At 43.7% G+C, this 18,249-nt stretch overlaps 1 protein-coding gene across 2 annotated transcripts in view; it reads left to right on the top strand.

Moving 5' to 3' along the window:
• Positions 1-4,682: 4,682 nt before the first annotated feature.
• The window catches only part of Hmga2 (high mobility group AT-hook 2), a 112,259-nt gene continuing 98,692 nt past the window's right edge, over positions 4,683-18,249 (top strand). For both annotated transcript variants that reach the window (XM_050165517.1, XM_050165515.1), the window contains exons 1-2: positions 4,683-5,329; positions 7,862-7,948. In XM_050165517.1, the coding sequence (XP_050021474.1) occupies positions 5,219-5,329; positions 7,862-7,948 (198 nt within the window). In that variant the 5' untranslated portion in view covers positions 4,683-5,218. The remainder of the gene's footprint in view (positions 5,330-7,861; positions 7,949-18,249) is intronic.

The raw sequence follows: 18,249 nt of genomic DNA, 5'->3' as shown, positions 1-18,249 counted from the left end.
CAAGATGAGGCAGGAAATTCTATTTTTCTTCCTTGACTTTGGCCAACATCACATATTAGGCACTCAATAAACAGATTTTGAGGAAACTATGAATTAAATAGAGAATAAACACTTGGAAATATATAACATGCTATGCAATCAATCTTGTTTCTAAGAGGATTCTTTAATTCTGGATAAATTACATCGCTGAATCCTGGGAGAGTAATAGGTGATATTTCTGTAAAGCCAAGTCCATATACATTCAGTTTACTGAAACCCAATCTTTTTTGAATAAACAAACTTGTTTTTCTTGGTAATTCTTCCACATTAGGAGTAGAGAATTTGTCCAAATAATGCACCTTCTCATCACCAACAAAAGCCTGACTTTGTGGTAATTAACCCTTCATTGCAATAATGTAGGGAAATGAGCAGAGGTAATCTTTCCAACATTTCACTAAACACTACACATGAAGAAATGTAACTGGGTTTGAGCCATGCAAACAAACTTATTTTAAACATTTGGAATGTTTTTCAGCAAAATTATGCAAGCTTCTAAAAGCAAGAATATATTTTTTACACTGCACTGTTTCTAAGTAAATTTATATATGTAAAAATTCCACGTAGTAAATATTAGCTAAATTTTTTTGACCAAGTACAAAGCCACTCTAAAAATACCTGGTAATAATAATCCCATGTATTAAAATACGTCCATAATGAATTCATTCAGTTATGAGAAAAACCTATAAGCTATTTTTGGTGTGTGAGTATTTTCAAACGTAAACATAGTATGTGGGGTGGCTTGGGAATCTCAACCTCCACATCACAGGTGAATCTTCCTCCAGTCAAAAGAATATTGGCGATACTTACTGCAGGATCCTTTTCTGACCCTGTGTGGTACATTTAGAAAGTTGAAATTTTGTCAAAATTATCTTTGTCATAGCAATAAATTAATAATAACTATCAAAAGTTTGTTATTCATCAAATAAAACCTAGACAGAACTAGCAAGACAAGAAAATGAGGAAATGGGAGCATTACCTGCCTTTGGGGATTATACGTGTGATTTCCATATAGCCACAATGAAAACAGAAATCACGGTGACCTGGAAGAACTTGCACAACAGTTTTAGAAACTAGAGCACTGATCCACAGAGAGTGGAAAGGACTGAGGAAGCATCACATGGATAATCAAGATAACGTTGAAAGGAATCCAGATCTCAAACTGTCCAGGTCAGTTGCCTTTAGAAGACTCTCATTGTGATCCATGATAAACAAGGACTGTCCATCAATCTAAGGTATACCTTGTATCAAGTTTAAGACTAAAAGAAAAATGGTTCTGGCTACTATATCATAACAGAATGATAAAAGGCTTCCTGAATTCTGAGCACCCTAATTTCTTTGTTGGTTGGTTTTTTTTATTATTTATTTTGTTTTGTTTCTGAGACAGTGTTGCTCTCTGTGGCTCTAGCTGTCTGAGAGCTCACTCCGTTGATTAGGCTGGCCTTGAACTCAGAGAGATCTACCTGCCTCTGTCTCCAGAGTGCTGGGATTAAAAGCATGTACTCAGTTTCTCAAGCATGGGGCTGAGGATCTTAAAGCAATTTTATCTTTGTGTAGAGAATCGAATGGGAAGGATTTGGTCCCAATTTTTCTGTCTTATTCTATTTATTGTTTTTAAATGGTGATCTGGGTCTGCTTTTTTGATTTTAGCAAGCACTAATGTACTTACCAAATAGAAACACATCTCAATCATGTGTCACAGGTCAATAGAAAGTTTGTTGACACACACATTTGAAGTGCTGATGTTTGATTTGATAGCAGGTAGAGAAGAAAGGGAGTTTAGTGTGGACAGAAACCCCATGCTATCATCTCAGCTACTAGAAAGGGACAGGTTGCAATGAAGGAATATTACATAGCAAGATATGGAAGAGGGAGTGAGTGATTGAGAAACTTAAATCTGGGAATTAAACTTCTCAAATGTGAGCAGGAAAATGTTTCCCTAAAGAGAAAATATAACCATTAAGTTTAATTAAAAGACCAGATAAAGATAATACTTCAATAATAAAAGTATAGATAATTTTAAAAACAAAAACAAAATTTTAGCCGGGCAATTGTGGCGCATGCCTTTAATCCCAGCACTCGGGAGGCAGAGGCAGGCAGATCTCTGTGAGTTCGAGACCAGCCTGGTCTACAGAGCTAGTTCCAGGACAGGCTCCAAATCTACAGAGAAACCCTGTCTCGAAAAACAAAACAAAACAAAAAAAACCCAAAAAACAAAAACAAAACAAAATAAAACAAAATTTTATGCTCTGCCTGCAAATAAACAAAAACAAACAAAAAAAACAACCCAGCGACTTGAAAGGATTATAGACACCAAAGGATGATAATGTGTAAGGATAACTTTGATAAAACCTAACACAAAACTTCTTTCTATCCTTGTCTCTATGGATGCAAAAGGGTTCAAGTCTGAGAACAAAATGGAACTAAAACAATTGGCTGGATTTCTCAACGTTTGTGTTTCTCTTAGATTCTAGGGTAAAGAAAAAAAAAGTTCCACACACCTACAACACCCCCCCACACACACACAAGTTGAAATTTCTCCTATGCATTAAACAAACAAATACAAAAATTCACGGAGATAATGGGATTCCCAGTATAAAATTAGCTGGCTGAAATCATGGTGACTTCTGCCTAAATCTATCCCCAGAACTTTATCTGTCTGTCCTTCTGGCAAAACGCAACCAAACAAGAACAAAACCAGAAGCCCATTTTATTCACGAATGTAAAATGCACGCACCAAAGTGTAAGAATGCCAACACACACAACTTGGCAGTTAGGAAATGTCAGTGCACTTGTTAGAAGGTGAAATTTCAGTCCCTTTGATGAAGATACCATCTTTCAGCCAAGCCCTAACAAAACCTTTGGTGCCTGTTAGACCCCCTCCCTCGCTTTTCAGTGACTGGGCTCCATCTGGAGGAGGGGGCTTTTCCTCTCCTCCAGAGCTAAGCGTTCCCAGACCCACCAGCAGCCCTGGGTTTCTGCAGAGCACTCAACGTACAGAGAAGTGTCCCAACTCTGAAAAGGGCAGCTATAAATGGATTTAAAACTGCAACGCCGACCAATCAGCTGTGTCGCACCCGGGCAGACTTTTACAGGGGGGCCTCAAGTACAGCAGAACGTGGCAGAGTCTAGCTCCTCGCTTATGGCTGCAGAATAGGCGTTTTTATTCCACGGTGGTCTGTATCTTTGCAAGAAAAACAATTCTTCACTGGGTGATCATTTTTATTTTGGAGTCGATCCAAGACAATTTTGGGCGTGATGTGTGAAAATCTGAACCTAAGATTTTTTTTTTCCTTTCAGTTTTGTATTATTCAAGGATGAAAAAGAGATACATTTGAGAACATTCTCCACCTTTTAAAAACTGACTGTGGTCATGATGGTGTTCATATAACCCAGAAACAGCCCAGGCTATAAAATTAGAACTTGGCAGAAAGGAATTCTGAAGGAGGTTAAATGAAGGTAGACTGAAGGAAGAGTTAGACGATTGGTACAGTTGTGGGGGAAAGAATCACTAAGGCTCCTATACACTGTGGACGTCCGAAGACGGGTGTACAGCGCCAGTCCCTGCAGTCATTCCCGGAGGAATGAAAAGCCTGATGAAGAAGTTGGCGCGCTCTGTGTTCCTGTGTGCAAGTGTGTGTATTTGTTGCAAATGTGGTTGCTGGGCCGGCCCTCGTGTGCCTGTAAGTGTGCGTAAGCACGTGTTTGTTAGCGTGTGCGTTTACCAGTGGGATGTGTATGTGTGCACGTGCATCTGTGTGCATATGTGCCTGCGATCATACGCGTAGGTGCATGTATCTTTGTGCATGTTGTGTTTGTGCACCGGCCCGCATGCTCTGGGGTGAGGGCACCTTTCAACCGAGCGAGGGTCTGGGGAAGCGCGTTCCGATTCCTTGGCTGCCCTTTCTCGGGGCTAAAATAGAAGGCAGCGGCGGTTGGCCCTGAATGCTTCCGGCCACCTTCCGGCTCCACTTGGTGTAAGCGCAGGTAGTGGTCCTGCGTTCTGAGGTGGCTTTGAGACAGTCTTTTTCTCTCAACTTCCTAGGACCAGGGGTGACCTAGGACGGCAAAGAGGGACTAGACCGGCGGCGAGCCGGGCTGGAGAGCCTAGGCCCTGCTTCTTTAACCCCACCGCCCGGCGGGAGCACGTGAGCCGGGGCTCCGGGTGGCACTTGGGCGCCACCGCCGCCGCCAAGGCAGTTGTGTTTCGAACGCTGCCTCTGGCGGGCGTCCAGGCGCCTCAGCTCGGCGGTCCGCCCGGACTCCCCCCCCCCTTCTTGCTTCTCCTGCAGCCCCCTCCCCTTTATCCACCCACGATTAGAGGTGGGCAGTCCCCACCCCCGCTACCCCCTCCGCAAGCACACACACACACACACACACACACACACACACACACACTCACGCACTCACACGCATCCCCCTAGAATCCTGTTCAGTAACTCAGCAAACTTTCAGCTCCAGCCGCGGCCAGCAGCTTGTTTCTCCACGACACTGCAGTGCTGCTGCCTGGCACCGCCACCCGAGGAGGCGCGGTGCCACCCACTGCTCTGTTTCTTGCTAGAGTTGAGCTGTGCACCCTGCCCGTCCCGGCAGAACCTTCCCATTCTCTCCCTGCTTTCAGACGGGGGAGAGTCAGTCTGTCTCTCTGTCTCTCTGCTTTCTGTCTCCCTCAGTCTCTCTCTCTTTTTCTCTCTCTGGAGAGAGGAGGAGGAATTCTTTCCCCGCCTAACATTGCAAGAGACACAATTCACTACAAGTCTCCCTTTCCAAGCTGCTGCAAGCGTCCCCAGTGCCCGTAACTCCCGATCCTTAGAGGAGAGAGGAGCCCTCTCCACCTTCAACTCTCCCTCTCCCTCGTTTCCCGCCTCCTCTCACTACCTCCACCTCCACCTCCGCCACCCACCGCCCGCAGCGCCTCCTCCTCTTCTCCTCCTCCTCCCCTCTCTCTCTTTTTTGGCAGCCGCTGGACGTCCGGTGTTGATGGTGGCAGCAGCGGCAGCCTAAGCAGCAGCCCTCGGCGCGCGCCAGCTCTGCCAGCTCCGCCAGCTCTCATCGCCCCTGCCTTCTCCAGCCCTCTCCATCCCGTCTCCCGAAAGGTGCTGGGCGGATCCGGGGCGGCGGAGGGCGAGCGGCTGCAGCGGCGGTAGCGGCGGAGGCAGCGGTAGCGGCGGCGGGAGGCAGGATGAGCGCACGCGGTGAAGGCGCCGGGCAGCCGTCCACTTCAGCCCAGGGACAACCTGCCGCCCCGGCGCCACAGAAGCGAGGACGCGGCCGACCCAGGAAGCAGCAGCAAGTCAGTACGCCGGCGCGGAGGGGCCCCTCAGCCCACCCGCGACGCCTCTGCCCCGAGGCCCCGCGACAAGCCGGGTGATCAGAGCGCGGGAGCGCAGCGACCAGGGCGGTGCAAGGTTGCCCACCAGCCCCGGAGTGTAGGTGGGCGGGAGACCGATTTCCCCACCGGCGAGTGCGCAGTGCTTGCTCCCGGGTGCCCGCGCCCCACGGCTGCAGGAGGCGGGGGTCCTCTGGCCCTCGTAGTCACCCGGCGGGAGGTGGGGTCGCGCGAGGCGCGTACCGGGACTTTCGCTATTGTGCGCAGTCCCGGAGTGGCGCGGCGTGGCTAGGGGACAGTGAGTTTCTGGGGTCCCACAAACCAAAAAGCATTGCTTTGTCAGCCGCTTTTGCAACCGTTCAGCGAGAGGGCTTGCCGGGGACTGGGGCGTTCAGGAGGACTGGGACTCGGTGGGTAGGAGGACCCGCGGCTTTCAGCAGATTCTCGGGGCTGCCCGACCGCAGGAGGCTGGCGCGCTGCGGCCGCCCCCTCCGTGCCCTCCCCACACTCCGTGGCCCAAGGCTCGCGCCCACCCGACAAAGAACGTGAGCCGACTGCCTACTTGGGGTCTTTAAATGCTTGCCGAGTTGCAGCCGCGGGAGCAGGCGGGGAAGGGAGCCCGGGAATCTCAGATCCTTGCGCCACCGGGAAACGCGCTTCTCCCAAGGAGCTTTGGAAGGAGAGTCCTAGAGAGTGCACGGTAGCTATGGTTGCTTCCCCGCCTAGAGCCAAATCCTGGCTCCTGGCACCGGCGCTTCAGAGCGGCTGAAGTTTAGTGTCCTCCTGGGTGAATGGCTGGGGGCTGGGAGGGGACGGTTGAGGGGCACCCAGGACCCCGCGGAGTGGAGGGTTTTGTCTGCGGATGCAACCAATTAAGCGTGCAGCCGGCTATTGCAGAGCTGCGCGCAGCGCCCAGTTAAACTCCGCTTCCTGGACTTTTAAACTTCTCTTTTCTTCTTTTACCATAAGTCTTTCCCCTCAGGCAAAAAGAAGGGTTAGAAAATAATCCTAAAGTTACAAATTGCCCCCGGGCGCTAGGTAAGAAATCGAAGAATGATTGCCAAGCGGTTTTAGAAAAAACGAGAGGTGTACCTTTTTGAAATCATCAAAGGAAACAAGCCAATCTAGAGGCCTCCGAGTTTTCCCGCTCTGCCCTTAGCGACACTTTAGTGTGCTTTTGGAGCCTGTTTTACACCTCCAAGAAGTCTCCGCTCTACCCTCCTGCTTCCCACCAGTCACCCAGCTTTAACGAATTCTGCTAATCGCACCTCCCCTCCGCCCCCCATTAAAAAAAAGTCTAAAAGAAAACGCAAGAGGATCCGGGGGTGACTGGGAGCTTTTACCTTTGAGTAAAGGCCGAGCTCACAAAGAAAAATGTGTTTCCGATGTGATTGCTCTAAGTGCCCACTGGCGCGAGTTTCCAAGAAACTTTCCCCCACGCGAACTTCCATTGGGAGCTTACAGGAGTTGTAATTAGTTTTGTTTAAGCACCCAATCTGAATGAAATGAGAGGAGATGATTCACCCCGGAGAGACGTTCAGCGTCCCCGGAGTATCAATCATCACGTTTTTCTAACTGCTTGAGTATTGGCTACTTAGCCTGGCACCCAATAAAGGAAAGCGTTGATATACCTGGGGACCTGGGTGGTTCAGTTGCTCCTTCCCAGATACTTACATTCCTCTCTCGTCCCCCCCTTTTCTTTCCAGCCCACCCTACAAAGACTTCCTTTTTAAAAAATTTGGGAGACAACATGTTTATTTTTGTAAAAAGATATTTAAATTTCGATGGGAGACTATGCCTGTCTCTCCAAAAGGAAGTGGAGAATTGAAGCAATTATGTAGATAATTCAAGCAAAACCTCCCACCTCAGATTTGCCGTAATTATTTGGAAATTTTTAGGAGGTATGGAATTATTCTGATCTGAACAGTTTGGATAATCGCTCCAATATTGCACTCAGAATGTGTGGGCTCAGTCCTAAACCACAAGAAACACAGGTCTATAGAAGTGATTACACGCCATCCTTTCCATCGGATAGGATGGACATCTATCTTTCCAGCTAGCTATGATGCTGGGCTCTATTTCTGTTGTTTGAAATCCCGGTAGAATGGGTAGTGGTAGTCCTATAAAATGTTTATTATTTCTGTGAGTTGCCAAGTGCACGACCATGTAAACTTTGTACCTTAAAAACATGTGACTTTCCAGAACATACAACTTTTTCGGGCTTTGCTATCATTTTGATTATGAAATATTGACCAGTTTTTTTCACATGTAAATCAGTTTCCTCTTTGAACACTGGGATTCGAACTATGGTTATACCGCCACCACCCCCACCCCCTTTTGCAACGCTATGCCACCATCATCCAACTATGCATGAACTGAATGACTTCCAGCAGGCTGGTTAAGCCGCACATGCAGAAAACAGAGTCAGAGCCAGGGTCAGTCTCTTTCAGCCGGTCTTGGTCTTAGCCACAACTTTTCTTTCCTCCCTGCCCTTAGGAGCCGACCTGTGAGCCCTCTCCTAAAAGACCCAGGGGAAGACCCAAAGGCAGCAAAAACAAGAGTCCTTCTAAAGCAGCGCAGAAGGTGAGAAATTCGAGCTGAAGCTTTTCCAGTGTTGCCGATGACCTCCCTGTAATTTTCCCAATCTAAATCCACACACCAGGATTGGTTCTGGCTGAGCAACCCAGGACGTTATTTCTAGATTTGCTAGATTGGGTCTTAACCCCTTTTCTTTTCTTTTCTTTTCTTTTCTTTTCTTTTCTTTTCTTTTCTCTTCTTTTCTTTCCTTCCTTTCTTTCTTTCTCCATGTTGATGCTTATTTTAAAAGTTTCCTGGAGATACAATGATTTTAGGCAAACAAAAAGAGGCATCAAATCATACATTGCAAGGGCTGGGAAGCACAGAATGGTAGGGGTGGAGTGGGGGGAAGGGGCTGGGTAGGTTGGGGTGGAAATGATACCGTTAATATTTACACCGATGGCAACCGAGTTCATAATAAATCAAAGCTAGAATTTTGACTGGTGATGATGTTCCTGTAATTTCCTAAGGAAAAAAAATAGAACTGAGATTAATTTATTCGGGGCTTATTTACATGATAACTGGAAACCAAGTCTCCCTATTAAAGCTAAGTACTTTGCCAAATAGATGTTAATTAAAGAGAAAATCCAATTATGGGTTACTGGAAAAAGAGTTTCATGAATTTTACAGCTTAAAATGTGATCAAATATACTATTTGGGACAAACATGCAAGATAATATTGTCAAGAAAGTTTCTCCCAAAGTGTGATTCTCTCAGACCACAAGAGGTTTAAAAACCAATATTTGCCTTATTTAATATTTTAGGGTGTGTGATAGAACACAATTAAGGTTGACATTTGTTTTTGTCTTTTTTTTAAACAGATTTTAAGTTGAACCTTTAAAATAATTTCATGTTGGTTGTGTGTGCTACCAAAGAGGAAGTGCCCACAGTAAGGCCTGTGTGGGGGAGTGATGGAGACTGTCTGTCACTCTTGGGTTTGAACTGGAAAGAGTTTGCATCTTATTTGTGAGTGTGTGCTGTAGTTGAAACTAATGATGCAAAAATCAGAAATAAATCCCCACATATATATTTTCAATAGATTCAAATATACAGCATTTGTTTAAGGTGACTCTGCTCGTCTTTGGGGAATTGATACTCTGTGTGTGCATACAACCACAATGTGTGTTGTATGTGATGGTTCTCAGTGGTGCACCCTGTCATAGCAACCAGTGATGTATAGAAGCCACTGAGGAAGAAATTATGACTTCTGGTTGTTTAACACTTTTGAAGAGAGTTGAAAGAGCAGGCTTCTCTAATACTTGAATTAACTGTGTTTTAAAGTTCAGATTTGTAGTCAGTATTTAACCAATTAACCCTCAGGTGTCTCTAAATAACCTTGCTATTTAAGTAGTGATGCACACTCAGGGGGAAGAGTGCCTTCTCTGCCTTCTATTCATAAATGAACTAAAACAGGCTTCAAAACAAACAAAACCAAGTGATTCTGTGTTGTGTTTCTGTGGTGCTTCTGCTTTCAGGGGCAGCCCAGGAGTGTCTTGGTGGGCATCAGCAGATACTTAAAATATGGTGTAATCACTCCTAAGATGCCTCATCATAATGTCACTCAAGAAGTCTTTGAAGTGCACCATGAACGAATGCTCTGCAGATAATTCTAGAAAGGAAGGCGGGCTATCATCTTCATGTCCCACTGTGTGCCACTTTCACTCAAGTGAAGAGGTGGAAATGGTCCCATCATGCTCTCCCCACTCTGCAAAGTTTATTTTGGACTAAGAGTATCTGTATGGACAAACGGAAAGTTAAGACTTGTGCCTGATTTAATGCGTAGAACAGAACAACAACAGAAAGCTTATCCATTTCCAGGCATGTTTGGTTATTCAGTGGCTTTAGTCATAACATCTGCTGCAGATGGATCACTAGGCTGTCCTCTTTCTGTAATTCTCCTTGTGTAACACATACTTGTATAATCACTAAAATACAAATAGCCCCCCTCCCAAGAAGACATTTTTCCGAGCTCTTTTATTTTTCAAGGTATAATTATTTCCTATAATTCTATTACAAATGTTCCTCTTTTAATAAAAGTGAATAACTGCATTATTTTAGAACACAACTATTACTTTTCTTCAATTTTATAAATTATACTTCATTTAAGTGAGGGCATTGATAAGTCGTTCCTGGGATGGATAAAAGTGAAAGGGTTTCACTTTTAAATCAGTTTTTATGGAGGGTGTTCCTATGCCTCTACACAAATGGTTAGGTTGTTAACTGTGTATTTTATTGTATTCTAACAAGACTTATGCTCATTATGATTTTAAACTGAAAACCTTTTTAGAAAGAGTTATGCAGTTCAAAACATGCTAGATGAAAATACCCTATTAGACTGAGCTGAACACATGTGAAAGCCTTCAATGTAATTAATTAAGTGAATATTTTTTCTGCACTCTGGGAATCAATCTCTCTCTCTCTCTCTCTCTCTCTCTCTCTCTCTCTCTCCCTCCCTCCCTCCCTCCCTCCCTCCCTCCCTCCCTCCCTCCCCCCCCCCCCCTCTCTCTCTCACACACACACACACACACACACACACACACACACACACACACACACACACACCTGGCAAGTACTTGAGGAGATGCGATGCCCTGCCCACTAGAGTCCTCATAATGCTGTTTAAATTTTTCTTGCTGCTTTGAACTTTTCTTTTAAGTTTATGCTTGGGCTGAGCAACTGGCCTTGGGGCACTTGAAAACAAACTTCTCATTAGGAATTAGCAGTGAGAAACTTGCCAGTACTGCAGAGTGTTGCAAGACCAGGTGGATGAGCGACTACTAATATAACTATCCTTTCAATTTCAGTAGGAAATTGATTTGTGTAATGTGTACAAGAAACGAATCTATAAAGGAGCAATGTTTAGAATTTATGGGAGAGAAGATAATTATTCTTCCATCAGAACTAATTTCATGGATAACCCTTGTGTGTCCATAATAGTCTTTCCTGGGAACTCTTCCAGTCTGAGTGCAGCCTTAATAAAAAGAAATCAGAAGTTGCCACCTTCTAGAGTAAGTGATTTATCTGAGTATGCAAGTGTGTGCCTTTACCTTCACATTCTTTTGTTTCTAGGTCAAGGTACACCTCTGATTGGCTACCTTCTGATCTTTGTGCTGTGCTTTGGTTTCCTCTACTGGCTGGGCTTCCTGGAGATGCTCTGTATTTTCCCATTTAGCTTGCTTGGGGACAGGAAGGCATCATCTCCCTATGTTTAGGGTTTTGTTGATTCTTTTTAATCAGGAGAGAAAACTGGAGGGGCTGGCGGCACTAAAGTCCTCTGCTTCAGGTCACAAGCAGATAGATCTTCAAGCTTCAAAGTGGGTCTCGTTCAGGGACTTGTAGGGGTGAGTGTGTTTCTGAGGTTGGGTTAAATTTTAATAGGAAGATTTCAAGCAGGAAGTACCCCCATTTCATAATGTTAGAATTTTGCTTAGCCCCTGCCTTTCGCTGGAGGTATAATGGCCAGACTAGGGGACAGAGCATAGAATGACAGTTGTAGCTGGGTAAAGTATGAACGCTTTGAATAATGCATTCAGAATAAACATGCCTTTTCATCTTCATATACACTGTAAATAAGCCCTGAGGTTACCTGGGTACTCTGTAGACCAGGTCATTTTCCACATCATTGGCATTCCTGGAACTGATTAGGGTTTTTTCCTCATAAAATTTTACTAATATTAATCACAGACATTTTAGGAATAAAGAAGAGAGGTGGGTCTTAATGACCATTTCATAGTAACTGCAGTCTGGTTGCTGTGTGAGGACAGGATTTTCTTTTGAGCCTGGCACCTTTCCTTGACTCTGTCAAAGATGACTTGGGGGTGATCATAAAGTTCCAGCCTGTAGTTTCTACAATGCTAATATGATTTAATTAGCACCCCTCTGTGTGCTAATGGGCGGGAAGCTCTTGTGTGAGATTCAGGGCTCTAGAGAGTACCCTAAGACTGGTGCCATGGAGGAAAAGTGCAGGGCTCTAGAGAGTACCCCTAAGACTGTGTCATGGAGGAAGGGTGCAACTACTGCCTCCACTTTCTTGGTATTAGAAGTTGGTGTTTTTTGAACTTCACATTACCTGGGATGGAAAAGCCTGACTGCAGCTGTTAATACCATATGACAGTGTCTGTCATCAAGTCAACCGAGGTTATGATGCAAAGAGGGGAGATTCAGATCCATCAGGATTTTTTGTTTGTTTGTTTGTTTGTTTTTCAAGTCGGGGTTTCTTTGTAGCATTTGGAGCCTGTCCTGGAACTAGCTCTTGTAGACCAGGCTGGCCTCAAACTCACAGAGATCCGCCTGCCTCTGCCTCCCGAGTGCTGGGATTAAAGGCATGTGCCCCCCACCCCCGAAAACTACCAGCCCTCTGAACTCTTGACTCTTTCCTCCTAAGTTCCCCTTATTTTAGTTGACCTATATCCTTGGCTCATTCCTATCGCAGGGTCTTAACAGATGTGAATGTTCCTGCCTGGGATCCTATTTCATTTCAATTCTTTGTGGAGAGTAGGAGGTTGAGGAAGAGCATTTATGCTGGTTAAGTCATTCCAACCTGTCTTGTCTTGTGAGTTGACTTTTATTTATTTATTTCTTTTACAGTTTCCAGAGTTCCCCCTGAGAACCACACAACTTACACGAGGGTGGAAACTAAAATTCAGAACCCCTAACATTAAGTCTCTCAGCTGAGCATCTGTGCTCAGCTAACCACTAGAGAAAGGGGAACAGAGAGGCAGCGATATTTTTAAACTGGTTTATATTTATTTTTATGGCTCTAACACACAGAACAACTTTGAATGGCATATTCTATTATTTCTTTGTTTATCTTTAGTCCTGGAAATGAAGTCCAGAACTCTGCACATCCTAGGACAGTGTCTTACTACTGAGCCACACTCCCAGCCTTTGCTGTGAACCTCTATACTATATTACTGCTATTTTATTTGATTGCAAAAGAGGTAGGGAAACAATTTAGAGTAGGAACGTCTCCAACCCTGAACACAAGAACTCTTCCAAAATGTTGTGCTTGGTTTTAACTTACTGCATATGTATGTAGAAGCAGACATGTGCAAAAATATTGACAGGAGAACTCACGTAAGGGTTTCCTTGGATAACTGAGTGTGAGCTGCAATGGATGAGGGCATGTTCTTCTAATTCTCACTGAAAATATAATATGTGAACAAATTGTAGCATCTTTTCAAGACTAAAAATGATCGCACATAACCTTGGGAAGTCCAGAACTGGGTTATCAAAATGGTGAATGATAATTTACTTGATGTTTATTCCAAATGATTGGTCCAGTTGAATTCAGTTCCAATGACTATTGGCTTACACTGCTTATGGTTTTTGTTTTTTTTTGTTTGTTTTTTTTTGTTTGTTTTTTTGTTTTGAGAGAAGCTGGGTGAAATTATTTATGTTTCTAGATTTTGATTAGATGTCCTTATGTTTCATATACTCTTATATTTCTGCAAACTATTGGGTTCAAACAGGGGTTAGTCTTTTAAACAATTCAAAATACAAATATATGAAACCAACCCATGCAGTTGGTTTTTAAAAAAATCCCTAGTTCTTGTTCTGTGTTCACACACCTCCTGGTTTGAAGTTGGGATGTCCGGCTTGTAGGTAACGCCCACTACAACTCAAAAATAAGATGAGAGCATTTATAATTGTAAAAATTGAACAGCTATCTAACTGTCTAAGCTTGACCTGAAGTTAGCCTTGAGTTAGTCTCTTAGGTCCCAGCCCTGCTCCTGTCTTAATAGGAATACTGAAAATATTTTGCTCTTACTCAGTATCCTAAGGAGCCTTCTTCTTTTCAAAACTTTATTTCCTTGGTCTTAAAAAAAAAATCTTTCTTCTTCTCACACCTTGCCTATGGCCTTTCTGTTTTATATCTGAGACTATCCCAGCAAAGAAAATGTCTTGACATTAGGCTGAGTCTAGGGTCTGCTCCCTGGGAAGGTGGGCACAGAATCTCCCACAGAGTGGAAAGGAGGAGTTGTCACCGTTAGAGCTGCAGACAGCGGGACTCTTGGCGAGGGCGGTGTTCAGCGCAGTGGAGTGGTAGTACGTCTGTCTGTGCCACACTGCAGTCTTTGCCCGGCCCTTTGCGAATAGATTCCTTCTTTAATTCTCGCTGTGGTCTGCACAAATGATAACACTGATTCACAGTTGCAGACCGATACATGCCTAGTGTTCAACTCTTCCAACCCTCATCCTTCTCACTCTGGGGGCTGACCAGGGTGCCGTATACTACCAACCACAAGGTTGGTGTCTGTCATCTTCCTCAATGACTTGAGATACAGACTGGGTTAAAAGTGGGGGTAACTTGAGGTGCAGCTCTCTCTAAGACAGGAGGGCAGAAAAATGGGTGTCTTCTGCCAGGAATACGCAGAGACTTTGGGTCCCCCAATAATCCACCAAGTTTGGGGACTGTAATAAAACAAATGTATTCTTATTTGTCAAATGAAAGGACTACCAGAGATGGTTTTGAAGTTCTACCAAACTTCTGATGGTAATGGAGAAACAAAACACCAGTGCTTTTTCAGATCCCAGGCTCCTCCCTCCCCACTGCCTCTCTTCTTCCTCTCCCCTTCCTCCCTTCTTTTATCCCTTTTTTTCTTCCTTTCACAAACTGGTAGTGAATACCACCTCTAGTATATCTGTGCTAACCATAATTCCCTTTTCCAAATTCAAGGGAGATGTTTACAGGCTAAATTTCCTTTTTAAGTGGTTTAAAATATAGAATATACTCACAAACTTCAACTACCCAGCACTTTTCAAAGGAAGAAGTGTATCCTCTCTGCAGCGTCACCCTCCCCCATTTTCAAGAAGCTGCTTCTAAACATGTAAAGTCTAGGACACAATTCTGAATGAGGCACTTTACAAAGGCAGGCAGAATCTAATGGGGAGCGCAGAGGAAGAAAGCTGGAGTCAGCTGTGGTGTGAGGGATGTGGACACATGTGTCATAGTGCTGGCAAAAGTCTGAAATTTCAGTTTTCACAAAGGCAGAAAATCTACTGGTTCTCCCTGCAGCCCTCTATAAAAGCCGAAAACACTTAGAACTAGATAGGTCTCAATTATACACATATGGAATACAGAACCAAAGCCCATCCCAGCAAAGACAAGTAACATTTGCTTTTACCGTTTTGTGTACGTTGATGTCTTAAAAAATACTCTCCATGTTTTGTTTTCCTTCTCTGAAAGACAGTGCTCCAAAGAGTACTGAACACACACACACACACACAGAGAGAGAGAGAGAGAGAGAGAGAGAGAGAGAGAGAGAGAGAGAGAGAGAGAGAGAGACTGTTTTCCAGTATCTGAACATCCTGGAGCAAACCTCGTTTACACACGAAAACCCCAGCTTGTTTTGCAGACTTTGTGAAGTTTGATCAGAGCAGTTCAGTAATGTGGGTTTTAAAGAACAATCAAGCCTCCCAGATAGGGACCACACAGTGCAGCCAGCTTGTTGCTTCTAGATGTCATCTCAGAAGAGGGTTTCAGTTTACATGGGACACCAGCCTCCATGAGCAAGGAGCAAGTTTACTTTTAACAAGTCTGAAGTGATAATCGCGGTCTTGTGCCCTTTTGTTAATGGTATGAATTTTATTTCTCAATGGGCTTTTTGTAAACGGGATCCTCATTTAAAAGTTATCGGGTTTGCAAGGCTTCCTCTCCCCTCTCTCTTTGAGAGATCTGTTTTCTCTGTCTTGAAAATGAAGAGAAGCCCTTTTTAGAAAACTCCTTGTCTTCAGGAGATTTCAGATACACTCAGGTCATATCATAGCTCCCAGGATGTGAGAATTATACAGAAATTCTTGGTAGAGCACTGTTACCTTCAAGGTTAATAGCAGCCTCCCTGCCAGCCCAAGGACCACCCAGTTCCCATGAGAAAGGACTTCTGTTTCATGTTCCTGTAATTCATTACTGGGTAAACTCCGTACAATTATCTTATAGTTACTTCCAAAGATCCACTCCAGAGCGCTGGGCCTGTGAGCCCTCCTAACTCACTGTATACCAGCCAGGCACTCTCAGCCAGGCACTCCTTCAGAGCTGCCTTCTAAAGGAGACGCTTGAGCATACTTGTCTGTGGGATTGGACTAACCTGAAGGGAAACTCTACCTTTTAAGCCTTCTATCTTGTTAGGTATGAAAAGATGTTCTTGAGGATCTTGTTTAGGATGGGCAGTCCCAAAGGCCTTCATGTCCCCTCAAAGCTCATTCCACTTTGCAGAGGAAATAAAAATCAAGGCTTCCAGGGACCTATCTCTAGTCATAGAGCTAGACTATCTGAGAAAGGTCTTCCGACCTAAGCTTTCCAAAGCATGACACCTTCATGTCCCTCCAGGGGACAATTGGGAAAGATTGTGTGGTTTTCTGGTCATCCCCAGCTTGCACATACCTTAAAGCCCATGCTCTCGTGACTAAAGGTGAGGCAGGGCACTAACTTTGACCATAAAGAAATCCCTGGTTGACCTCCAACAAAGCTGGGAACATTGACAGCCAATCCTGACAGTGAAAGATGCTATGAGCTACTGAAATTCTTTTCATTCTCAAAAACAAGCCAAGTCAATGGCTCTGTTACCAGTGCCTTCTCCAGGACTGGGAAGAGGTTTAAAAGTCAGACAGCTGGGTTCAAATCTCATTCCCATCACTTACAGGCATGATGTATGACCTAACATATCTAGGATTTAGTCAGTCATCTGCAAAGTAAATGAAATCATAATGCTCCTATTACAAGCCTGCTATAAGGAATAAAGTGACATATGTACCCAACTTAGACCATGGTTAATAATTTTTTAATGCTTAATAAATTTGAGGTAACATTATAATCATATAAGAGCTTCTGACAATTGTGATAGCAATGCAGGTATCATCAGATTGCCTGTCTATTATCTATCAAACTGCCATCTATCTATCTCTATCTATCTGTCTATCTATCTATCATCTATCTATCTATCTATCTATCTATCTATCTATCTATCTATCTATCTATCTTATCATCTATGCATCCATTCAACCATCCATCTTTTCATCTATCTGTCTGTCTTTCTGTCTATTCAGCCATCCAACTATCTCTATCAGTTATCTATTTATCTTGTCATTTATGTTCATCTACTTTTATTAGATAAGTTGAAGAAAGGAAGGTTTTATTTGTCAATATAGGCTTTAAATATCTCATTTTAGTATCACTGTACCAAGACCCACTGGCTGTCAGCTCAGGTAAAACTACATTGCCAAACAAGTTGTCCTGACTCAGTTTGCCTAGATTCTTGCATGAGAGGTCTTGTTTATAATTTTTGTGTATAATTCTTATACACAAACAATAAGTACTCAGATTCCCTCTTTCAGAAAAGTATAAACGTGTGCTTTTTATAAAAGAGAGATGTCTGTGTGTGCATTGACACGCTTAGGGAATGGAGTAAGGGGTGACTAAGACTGACCGCTTTACGAATGTGAAATTGGAACTAGAATAGAAATAAATAGCTAATATCAGGAAATTCTATGCAATATAGCAATGAGACAATCTCTAAAAATAACAGGAAGTAGAGTCATGCCAGACTCATGTTGAGTGAGGAGTTATTGTTAATAATGGCCATTTTAATAATTTTTGTGTAGCTATGGTTTAGATCTCTGGGACAACTATTGGTGATTTTTGCTATTTTTAAAAATTCTTATCTATCTATCATCTATCTATTATCTATCTACCTACCTACCTACCTACCTATCATCTATCCATCTTTCTATCATCTACCTACCTACCTACCTACCTACCTACCTACCTGATCTAGCAGGTGATCGTTTTGGGTAGAGGACAGGAAATTAGCCATCCAGAAGTTGGTAGATGTTTGTTTACTGTTTCTTATTGAAGTGTTTATGTGTTATTTCTTATGTACAGACTTGCTTTCTATAGCAGTCTAGAGAGAACCGCTTTATTATTTAAAATCAATGTGCCTATATTAACTTTTGTAGCTAGTTGTAATTGGAGAGTCTTGACACTTGAAAGAACATTTGTGCTGTAAAATATTAATTTGCATAAATTATGGGATGTGGGAATATTTCTTTTGTCTGATCAGAAACAAAGGCGAGGGGGATTTCCCAAGAGCTGTAGTCAGGCCTCTCAGAGGAGGTCACTCCACGGGAGTCCTTTGTGGTGAGGGGGTTGCATAGATACCTCTTTATCATTCGGCCTACAGCTAGGAAGAAGCGGCCACTGAAACAAGAGGAAGAGGTTGTTCAGACAGGTTTGATACTTCTTCTGCAGTCCAGAACATTCTACCTGGAAGCAGAGCTCTTGGCCCAGCTCTTGTAAATAATGTCAGGCA

Source organism: Alexandromys fortis, unplaced genomic scaffold (genome assembly GCF_014885135.2).
Source record: "Alexandromys fortis isolate MF-2015 unplaced genomic scaffold, M_Fortis_MF-2015_v1.1 scaffold_154, whole genome shotgun sequence".
NCBI lineage: Eukaryota > Metazoa > Chordata > Mammalia > Rodentia > Cricetidae > Alexandromys > Alexandromys fortis.
The sequence above is the reverse complement of the archived record's forward strand: the minus strand, read 5'-3'. Positions and strand labels throughout refer to the sequence as shown.